This window comes from Oculina patagonica, chromosome 8 (genome assembly GCF_052425735.1).
Source record: "Oculina patagonica isolate OP01 chromosome 8, crgOcupat, whole genome shotgun sequence".
NCBI classification, from domain to species: Eukaryota; Metazoa; Cnidaria; class Anthozoa; order Scleractinia; family Oculinidae; genus Oculina; species Oculina patagonica.
In genome coordinates this window covers 1,429,242-1,440,086 of record NC_135765.1, presented here as the reverse complement: position 1 = coordinate 1,440,086, position 10,845 = coordinate 1,429,242, and the positions used below count along the sequence as shown (strand labels likewise).

General features: G+C 40.3%; 1 protein-coding gene and 1 long non-coding RNA gene across 2 annotated transcripts; one reads left to right on the top strand and one right to left on the bottom strand.

Moving 5' to 3' along the window:
- Positions 1-1,236: 1,236 nt before the first annotated feature.
- LOC144661990 (uncharacterized) lies at positions 1,237-9,307 on the top strand. Its single transcript, XR_013572374.1, has 3 exons — positions 1,237-1,358; positions 6,567-6,646; positions 9,189-9,307. It is a non-coding gene; the product is annotated as an uncharacterized LOC144661990 (long non-coding RNA).
- LOC144661989 (uncharacterized) lies at positions 2,839-10,597 on the bottom strand. The gene is made up of 9 exons (XM_078522722.1): positions 10,243-10,597; positions 9,870-9,936; positions 8,522-8,557; positions 8,191-8,217; positions 7,785-7,865; positions 6,593-6,619; positions 6,264-6,286; positions 5,669-5,735; positions 2,839-4,918 (listed from the first exon to the last, which is right to left on the bottom strand). The coding sequence occupies exons 1-9, from the start codon at positions 10,498-10,500 to the stop codon at positions 4,515-4,517; spliced, it is 990 nt and encodes a 329-aa protein (XP_078378848.1). The 5' UTR covers positions 10,501-10,597; the 3' UTR covers positions 2,839-4,514.
- Positions 10,598-10,845: the final 248 nt, after the last annotated feature.

The window sequence follows — 10,845 nt, the reverse complement described above, 5'->3', positions numbered from 1 at the left end:
CCCTAGCCTATACGCAGGTTTTGGCTCACTGACCACCCCCCCCCCCTCCCCCCACCCCTTCCAAACACACACACGCACACACTACGAATCGTGCTTATGAAATAGGAGATATTATTTCCCTGCACTCAATCATCTAAGGGGGCCTCTCAGGAAACAGAAGTTCACTTTTATAAGGTCCACCTCTGTGAGTTACGATTGGTCAGTAGATTTCGATCCATTTTGTTTGCTGATGTTTTTGAAGGCTCGCTGGCTGTCGCCAAAATTATGAATGAAGGCAGCAAAAAACAGAACCGTTCATAGCTAGTGGGGTTTGAGCTCCAGAGTTTGCGTTCTATTGAAAGACGCAGTAAGCTGGGACACGTCTTGCCCCTTTTCCCCAACTCCCTGTTCTGTAAACAATGACAGGCTTTTTCAGCCAAATTATCTTCTATCCTTTCAGCAATACACTCTTTTTTTTCTAAGAACGACTTATTTGTTGCCGAAGCTGAACGTTATAAATTTAATTTTCCAAAGATCCGAGCCTGAAAATTTCTTATTTTTTAAGTTTTAAAAACAAAGTGGTACTGCAATGAATTCAATGCTAACTGCAAAAACCAACACTTCTAAATTCCAATTCGATCGAGAATCCGAGGGCCACAGGTTTGTCAGTCGAAAGACTGTTATGTGCAACCCTCGTAAAACAAAGTTGATTTTATGTACATGTTCACGTTGATCAATGATGGGTGATCGATAACAATGTTGGCAAGGTTGGATATGAATAAAGATTGCCGTACATATATTTGATCATTAACAACAAACAGGAAAAAAGTTCGTTCTTACCCAAATTTCTGCCTTGGATTCATTCTTAGCATGTTGTTAATTTGCCCTTTCCTAGGCTCAAAAGTTCTTACAAAAGAGGTTGTTATAAAAAAAGAGAGTTTATACTGAAAAAGGGAAGGAGTGAACGTTACAAATCTGGTAAATAGGGAGTGTTGCGTGACCAGCTAAAGAGACTACCCAAATGCCATATGACTGAAATCGTTAGAAATTTGCCCCATCACGATGAACTTGGTTCGGAGAGGGACTTGAATCTTAGTCAGCGATCGCTCTCTTTGCTATTATTCTAAAACAACTGAAACGTTATTTGTGATTAGGAGCTGTCTCATTAGACTACGGAAATTTCTAATTGTTTTCAATTCAACACGTGACCACCTAATGACTCTGGGGAATCCCCCACCCAGTTCAGTTTCATCAGGTCGAAAATATGTCCTTTGTCAGCACATTCTATCTTGACGTGGAGAACGAGGAAAAAATGTCGAAAAAAGACCTATTTTTCACAATTTGTAACAGAGAACCGGTGAAAGTTAAAGATCTTAGAGGTAAGACATGTTATGAAGTTAAACAACATTTAATCGTAGTGTCTTGAGATAGAAAACTCCAGTTACGACCAGTTACGAACACATTTTGCCGGCTCTGAGTGCTGCTACGAACCGTTTGCTTCGGATTTGTAGTTTTGTCCGCTAATAAAGATTACATTTGGTATACGCTACTGACAAGAAAACCCTTCGGTAAGCCTTGCAAAAATTAACATCCTTTTCTGCTATTGAATTGCTTAGCAGCAAGTTATACAATTCCTTGCAAGGCATTCTGAATTCATTCGTCCTTTTATAATAGCAGTTGAGTTTTCCTTCATTCCCTCCATTCTTTCGCGTTCAAGAATAATGACTGCTCGCCGCCGGCCTGTTCCTTAACTTCGAACAAAGATTTTCAATCATTCTTTTTGTCGTGTTCTGGAGAAATGCAAAGCTCGGTGAGTCCCAGCGATTGTCGCAAAAATAATCAAGGCTATTATTGTGTCACTTGCAAGATCTTTCATGAAAGCTGCGAAGCGTGACATTGGTGCCTGTTTATAATTGTAAGTCACAAAATCTATTCTGATTGCCAGTGTTTTTTTTTTCTAGTTTATCAAACTGTATTTAATACATGCGTTGGCAATGGGTCATGATTTATCTCTTGCACATAAGCCATGAACTGGCCTAATTTTCTGCCATTAATTATTAATGTATTTATGTAAAAATTAACAGTAATGCACCTCACCGTATCGAAAGTGAATTTAATTTTCTCTTCATCAGTCTGAATTATCCCTTACGCACTTGAGAATTTTCCTTTAATAGTATTAAAACGCACTAAAACCAGAACAAATATAAAGATTTAAGTGAATACTAATAATTATATTGAGAACGCACAGTGGGTAGCAGTAATGTATGCTTAAAATTTGTCACACATTCCATTCTTTATTCTTGGTTGTTACGTACATTCCACTGTCAGTTGCAAAACAATATGAATTATTTTCGTGGGGTCATGCCTCTGAATTTAGCCTGCGTAGCAGGTGCCTGTGTTATTATTGGGCGTGCCTTTTGCGTTTTCTAAATGCGCACACAAAAACTACACAGGTGTCTGCTATGCAGGCAACACAGGGACTGCGGAGCTGGGGGCTGGGTGGGGTGGCTGGCTTTAGAACCCCCCGCCCCCCCCCCCAAATATTTCCAAAAAATAAAGACTTCCTAAGAGAAGAGCTCTAAAGGCCCCCACTTCAAGACATTAGTCACCCTCCACCCAACCCCTCCCCCCCAATTTGAAAAAAGTTTCGAGGTCCCTGCAACAGTGAATTTTGCCTTCTATATCAGAATTTTTACTTGAGTTATTATTGTAAATATGCCTTGTAAATCACTTAGTATTTATGTTTTTTGTTGACCTGCCACTAATAATGGGGAATAATTTCAAACTGATTAGACCATTCATAGGTAAATCTTGAAGAATTTCGTGAATACGTAAACACGCACAGAACAGAACGGAGAGCATCTAAATGGCATTTATTTACAACTAGATTTATACAATTGTGTCTCTGGTCACGTAGGCTATGTCACACAATCTTTCTCCCGCGTGACGACATTAACAAAATACTAATTTATTATTTTTTTGAAGACAAACAATTAATTCATTTGGAGTTTTTAACAGTTTAAAGCCCCATTTCCCATAGGTTTAATGGTGCTTTACAAAAACGAAATTATAAAAATATTTTTTAAAAAACTACGCTAACTAACTTACTGACCCAACCTACTATATACAATGTAAAAAAATTAAAAAGTTACAAATTTAAAAACTTAAACTTAAAAATGCTTGTTTTAAAAGCCGAGTTGTCAGCTGTATTTAAAGACTTTCACTCCTAAACTAAATGTAATTTTTTTTATATTTAAAAGGAATTTATACAGTGCGCATGAAAATTATTGTGTAAATTACTTACTTAACTTTATTTATGATAATGTACAAAATTTAAATTTCATAAATCGTAAGCAAAAAATCGGGGAAAGGATTTTTGAGGGGAGGTGGGGGGGCGTATACAGGCTAGTTTTTAAGGAACTGTAAGTAGCCATGGGTACAACAGAATGATCCTCAAAAGGCGCAAAAATAGAAAGAAAAACACTTGTGTAGTCTAAAGAAAATTTTGTCAGTTACAGTATCACGAAACTCTTTAACTGGTTGAACAGTTACGATCGAGAAAAGTTATTTTAAATGTTCAAGAATCATCTTTGTTCGTTACCGTTGGTGAGATTTTTTATCAGCCAAGAACAAAATTAATGCTGCTGATACGTTTGCGGGCTCATAAGTTGTAAAAAACAAAGGCAAGAATTTCCAAAGCTGGCGTGTATTAGCCTGGACGGGGACGGTAACAAAATACCATAAAATACCTCTTATAAGCCCCTCTCTCCCCTTCCCCCTCCCGCCAGTAAAGGCCCATTTCTCTGCTAAAGAAAAAGAAGCCCCGTCCCCTCTCTCATCAGTGTCTTAAAATTGTTTCTTTTCAACTCTTTTCCGAACAGTTTTTTATGCCGCTTATTAACCCCTTCGTATATAAGCTCCCCAGTCATAAGCCCAACCAAAAGTCCTTACGAAGTTGTATAAGCCCGGGGCCTTTTTATCAATATTTTACGGTAGTTGTGTCTGCTTGCAATTGTGCTGCCTCCCCGCTTCCTAAGGCTTGTCACTTACACGTATCTTGCAGGCGTAAGGATAAGCGCAAGTATAAAACAAAGCACAAGGCTTTTCAAACGCGTGGTACGCACGAGCACAAGGCAACAGACAGAGGGGCAGTGTCCAAATGTTAATCGACCTCACGCTTATGTCTTATGCTTACATGGCACGTGTAAAGCAGCTTTTAAAGGTCGTCGAAAGGCTTGATAAAGGACTGCTCGTGCTTCACTGCTTGTGTTACCCCGGTTTCATGGGCGCCGTCCAAATAAGCGAAAGCACAAAAAAGAAAAAGTTATTTGTTTTCTTGTGCTTGCGTTTATACTTGCGCTTGTGCTTACATCAACCTATCTAGTTCAAAGACGTTTATTGAGCTTGCGTTTATGCCTATGCTTGTTTCGTGTGTGTAAGTTTTGTTTGTTTGGTTAATCAAGGTAGTGGCTTAGCTGTTTCACAATCTTATTGGACTGTTCGCAGTTTACAAAGAAATCCACAAAATTCTCGTTTTACTGAGGATCCTGACCAGTAGAAGTTGATTCAGCAACACTGGTGGTATTTACCGCGGGGCTTACAAGGAAAGCGCCGAAATAGCTGGTCTCCCTGTTCATAAAATACGACTTTGTGAAAGGGATGCGCACGGAAATTTTGTCGCCTTTCCTGAGCAGGAAAACCGCTCCTTGGTAATTCGTGTTGTACTTTTTTGTCTCGCTGACCACGCTACTCAGACTGCGCATGACTGGTTCCTCATTGATGTACGTGTAGTGGCCCATGAAGAGAGTGTCCCCGGCGTAATAGAACAGTTGGCTGTACACGAAGTAGTAACCGGCTGTACCAATCACGAGGAAGCTGTTGCTAACGAACTTGATACTTCCGGTTTTGTGGCTGAGCTTCCAGTTGGTGATGCGATGAACTGTGGGGGAAGCTAAGAACGTTTTAGTGTTAAACAAAATGGGTGGAACACATTTTTAAAGCTAAAAGCTAGCAAGGAAGACTGAGAAAACCATGGGCTTTCGCCAAAGAGGGGGGGATATCCCCTTTCTCCCCCCCCCCCCCTTTTTCTTCCCCTTACTTTTCCCCCATCCTCGACACGAGGGCCTGTTTACAGGCTAAGGGCTTTATGGATGCCATATTGGAGTTAGGATGGGAAAACGTTATATAAAAGTAGAATTAATTTCCCAAAATATCAATGTTTTGCACATCAGTACGGCCGACGTGACGTCACATGTAGGCACCGTCTTTTTGTTTGATCACGCAATCCTTTCTGGAGATTACGTGACGTGGTAACAGAATGTGTGCGGGTGAGGCTTGTATAATGTCAGCGATATTACTTAGCGAGTCACTGGAAAAACTGGAGATTGAAATAGTGTTTTGTGACGCATTTGAACTTCACAGATGTGATGTACTCTCCCAACTGACCCTGAGCGTCGCCCTCTTCCCCCTTATTTCCATTTTTCGCTCCCTAGCAGAAAAAAGCTAAACTGACCCTGGATATCAGAGAAACAACTAAAAGTGCTCAAAAAACCCGGAAAAGTCGAAATAAACGCTTTTGGAGCAATGTGCATGGCAAATCCACTTAATGACGTAATCAAGCAGCTGTGAATTAACAGGCGAAAATAACTGATTTTTATACAATTAAGAAATCAAGAAATGTAACACTAACATTTTGTTGTACCTGTTGGCGGGTTAATGTGCTCACCATACCCAACAATGTGCGCAGAATCTCTGGGCTAAAATAAAATGTAGAAAGAACAGTAACTGATGTTTACTTTTTTTTTTTGTTTTTTTTTTTTTTTTTAAAAATTTTTTTTTTTTTTTTTTTTTTTTTTTTATATTTTTTTCAACAAACCCCGCACCCCTCCATTCCAAAAAGTCCCGCGAAAATAAGTAACAATAAGGTACATCATAAACCACGTCAGAAAGAGCAAGTTTTGCGTGTTTTGACCACTAGAAAAACACACCCCCTATACCCCAATAGCTAAGACACATCGCTTTCGGGTGTTTCCCGCTTGATCCCGAGAAAGTTAGTACGTCGAGGAGTAAGCGACAAGAGAAGGCGGCTGAATTTCAGGCTAGCTTCAAGCGACCAAAAAATGGAATATTTAAGCGTTTGTTGGATATGATTTCTAGCAAACAATTCTAATGTCTGTTAGCATACGAATTACGATGTAAACCATTTTGCAGTTTAAGAGTTTAGCCTCCGAAAAATAAATATAGAAAAATTATTCAGCTTGGAAAATATAGAACAAAGTACTCACGCCTATCATTGAGCCTGGTAAACCTGTATGAAAAGAAAAAAAAAAACGGTTTCAGAGTCCTAGTCAAACATTTATCGCAGTTACGAACTGAAGCACTTTAGCGCGACTTTAATTACATGTACTCTTTGCTTAACCACTGTGAGGCAACAACTTTCACGGTTTTCTATGTAGCTCTGTACGCATTTCACAGATATATAAAATTAAGTAAATTGCCACAGTTGTGCAAGAACGTTTCTCTAAGCTTAACGACCATAATTAAAGCAGTATTCTGTCATTATTAAAACAGCACCGTACTCTTTCTAGGTAAACTTCACACAACTTGACAATACCTTGGGCGCCAGGCTCCCCTTGGTCACCTAGAAAGAGATGCAGAGGAAGACTGGGTAAGTGTTTGAATGTTGGATGACAAAGGTACACCTCTTGATCCCTGGCCAAATGGTAACGCAAGTGGACACAAGTAATCGCAAGTAAAACTTGCGAACAGACTTGCGTTGGGTGGCCTAACAGGCTCGCAAGTTGTCATAGTCCAGTCCCTGAACTCTCTCTTCCACGCGCCCTTTATAGGGGTTGAACCCAGGCGCGCGAAGAGAGAGTCTAGGATAACTTGCATGTGCATGCTCAGAACGAACCAATCAGAAGCGACGACTGTGGCGTCACTTGCTTGGGACGCGCGCGCTAGGCTAAAACTGGCTCGCTCAAATGACGAATTCAACTACGCGACCGAGCGCGCGAATAAATGCAAGAAAAAACTGTGCTCAATTGCTTCCAAAACCAATTAAATAAACAGCTACAAAATACTAGGAATAGTTGACGGATAGCGATTTTTGTTTTGGCCGTTAGCTTTTAGCAGACACTGACTACAAAGCTTGGCTTTTTAAAGTTATTCCGGTGATCCTGCTTTAGTACACGGTCGCGTAGTTGAACTCGTCATCTGTGCGCGCGCGTTTTCAAAAGGGCTGCCAAATAAGGTTTTTCAATTCTGGGGGAAAAACCAGCGCATGCACATGCAAGTTATCCTGGACTCTCTCTTCGCGCGCCTGGGTTCAGCCCCAAAAGGCGCGCGGAAGAGAGAGTTCAGGGACTGGACTAAAGTTGTCAAAAATGCCATTTCAATGCTAATGCGCGCGCTGCAATTCAGTATTTGAAATAAACACCAAGACTTGTGTTGACTTGCGTTTGTTGGCCAAACGGTGAAAAACTTGCGTTGACTCGCGTGCAAATTTGATCCCGACCAAAGCGAACGCAAGCCATCGGAAGTCAACGCAAGCGCACGCAAGTCCTGGCCAAACGGAGACACAAGTTAACCACTTACGTCTCCGTTTGGCCAGGCCTTCAGAATAACATCGACCGGAAAAGCTATTTTTTCTTTAAGTGTTAAAGTGGCAGAAAGACAAGAAAAAAAACGACAGATAAAACATATACGCTATCTTTATGGTAAGCCACAAAACTAGCGAATACTCGCCGGAATACAACAAAAATAAGTACAGCACAGTAAAACAGATCGAGGGGTTTGAATTGTACCCATTTCACCTGTGTCTCCTTTTTGTCCATTTATTCCTGGCGGCCCAGCAGTTCCCGGTTCTCCCTTATTGCCGTCAACACCTGAAAAAATATATAAAATAAAGATAAATAATAATGCAGTAAACGAAGATACTTGTGAACCGGTCCTGCTTTTGGCGTCTTTGACGATTCCGTTATCTTTATGGGCAACTTATCACGCTCGGATGCCTTGCCTTTTCGGTTTCTTGAAAATGAGAGAATGAGAAAAACGTCGAACGACAGTACCATTTTGTAGTAAAATTTATGACAATGTAATGGTAACACGAAGTTTTAGTAACCGTTTTCGCAAAATTCTTTAGGTAGAGTATATTGCTCTTGAATTGTTTCGCAGATATATCACTGCATATTTTACGAAGACCGGTCTTACCTGGTCTCCCCCTCCGTCCCCTTTGTCCTAAAATAAAAACGTTTGAGTTTAGGAATAATTGCGTGATGGTCTAAAGTAAGGACTACAAATTATTGGTGACTATGAATGCATGCAGCAGGATGCAGCGGTACGGTCTTATCAACAATACGTCATTCAGTTAACTCGTTTACCGTTAACTGAATTTCAGTGTATAAGCTTTCAGTCTAACCCTATAAATAACTTTACAGTGGCGTCGACCCCACTTAAACAAAAAGAAAACAAAAACAAGATAGGATCCGGCGTTTTGCGTTTTTTGTCAGATACTTGGTGTAACATCACTGAAGTGACTCACCTTTTTGTCCTTTTTGCCCTTGCGCTCCTTTTGGTCCTAGAACGGGAAAAAAACTTTGATTAAAATATGGCTGGATAAAAACAACAGCGTTGCTGAATGATTACTCAGGAAATATTGACGTGCACAGCAATTGTGACTTGCGTGAAATAATATCCCGTAATAGCTGTTAAGTCATTCTGTTGACAAAAGTGGATTCCAATAATATTCATTTACTCCTTTTGCTGAAAAGGTCAAAATACTCCATTGTTTCTCGCTACCTTGGTTTGTAACATCACCGACATGAGTAAAATTATTCAGCATGTCTTCTTTCGTCTTTTAAAACTGCTTTCCAATTTTCCAAAGCAAAGCCGGCAAATGATGTTGCTAATTTTTGTTGTAGGTCAGACATTTTTTCAGCATCAGGGTCAAGAACGTGCCAGAACACATTAAGAACAGAACAAAAACTTTCCTGAGCGTGTATCACTTTACAAGAACAGGATATGTTGCATATAAGCCAATAAAGTGTTGTTACGATAAATATAGCTTGAAAAATAAGCCTTTAACCTCAGTGACCACCTGTCACGCTTTACGTGGCGTGACGATTGCAACAATAAAACTAAAATCATCCCAGACTTGATTTTTATGTAAACTTGAAAATCGAAAACCGCTATTTTCTTTTTTTTTTCAGTGATCAGTTAATGAGCGAATTGCAGTCCAACTGGTGTTCCATGCTTCTCACTGGGAATGAACCACGCAACGATATAAAACGGGACTTCCGAGAAAACACATTTTATGGATTGCCGCCAAGAGTTGAACAAAGGTAACATTTTTAAAATTTTCATTGAAAACTGGACTCCATTAACAGATGGTAGAATATTTTGGATGACCTTAGCGTGTAAGTGGCGTGTTTTAGAGAGTGACTGAGGATAAAAGTGACTTAGAGTACAGAAATTAATTATACTTTGAAACAAAAAAAAAAATGCGATTCATGTTAAAAGCGACAACAAGTAAGTTATAGGTTCATGATTTTGGAGTAATCAGCCCTTTAATAAGAGCCATGATTCGCGGATTTTCGGTTCCCTGATAGCTTTAATAAAATGCCTGCCGTTTTTCGCAAAAATGAACTCTTAGCTTGTGCACAATAACGTTCTTGGAAAACAAAACAAGATGTCCCCCTGATCTGACAAAAACCCGGCGCAGAGGGGTTGGGGGAGAAGGGGGAAGGGACATCTAATGTACCGACGTCAAAAATTCTTTAGCATCACCACACCCTCTACTCCCCCCCCCCCCCCGAACCTAGATTCTGATGCATACTAAAATTTAGTTGTAGATCTATAACAAGACATGTCAAAATGGTTATAATCAATACCTCGTCTACAGCGACATGTGTTACCAGCTTCTCTCTTAATCCGGACCGGCAACTCTTCGACATCATCCTAGAACAAAACACGAAGACGACAACGCGGAAATAACCCTCAGTTCACACAGATAAATATCTAGAATGCTTTTGCAGAAGATGACTGTCTGGATGGTCAATAGATTAGTTTTAAAAGAGGTCCAGCGACGTTTAAAGCCTCGTCTAAACCCAATGAAGGTCACCGAGCGACTTGAGCAAAGCGAGTAGAAACGCACTTGCCTAGCGCGCATTGTTACTCGCGTAATGCTAAAGCGCCGCTACATAAGACCCACAGGTCGTTCGATATCAACATTTATCTATTAAAGACAGCGAAAAAAGGTCAAACCTCGAGTTTTAAAAACCTCTGGAACGCCTCGTTTGCTTTCTCGCTCGATATCTCGTCTCCCACAGTTCGACGTCGAATCTGCGCTGTGACGGATTCTAAAGATTCAATTGTCTGCTGTTGTTCGTCGACGCGCGATTTCAGGACAACAATCTCACGGACACAATACAATAACGCCGGGAATAATGTCACCAGTGCCGCAGCAAGAACGAGAGCCGTCCACCAGGGCAAAATGATGGCCCGTGTTTGAGGTTTATGCATGTTTTTCTCCTCTAAGGTATTACAGATTTCTTAGAAATCACCATCCTTGTCACTATAGGCTAGATCTCAGATGATCAAGTTTTTTTTCCTAGGAAAGTTGACAGGATCACGTGACCTATAAGCAGTCAATGGCTCATTGTTCCTAGATTATTTTTAAAAACATTCGTTACCATTCCCCAGTGTTTATTGCACTCTTTGTATGGACTGTCAATTCTCAGCTAAAAGGCAAACTGCAATCTTCCAAGAAGACACCGTTGTATCTGTCACGCAATGTCACGCAATGTATCGCGTAACCCGTCTAGTCCACAAATAATGTCCAAGTGGCTCTAATCTTGCTTAATTTCA

What these genes read in the sequence shown, in the direction of transcription:
- LOC144661989 (XM_078522722.1), bottom strand. Translation starts at nt 10,500, where the DNA reads ATGCATAAACCTCAAACACGGGCCATCATTTTGCCCTGGTGGACGGCT. An exon ending in CACATGTCGCTGTAGACGAG is followed by an intron (nt 8,558 to 9,869) that starts GTATTGATTATA and finishes TTCCCGTTCTAG; the next exon opens with GACCAAAAGGAGCGCAAGGG. An exon ending in GCCAACAGGTACAACAAAAT is followed by an intron (nt 4,919 to 5,668) that starts GTTAGTGTTACA and finishes CTTCCCCCACAG; the next exon opens with TTCATCGCATCACCAACTGG.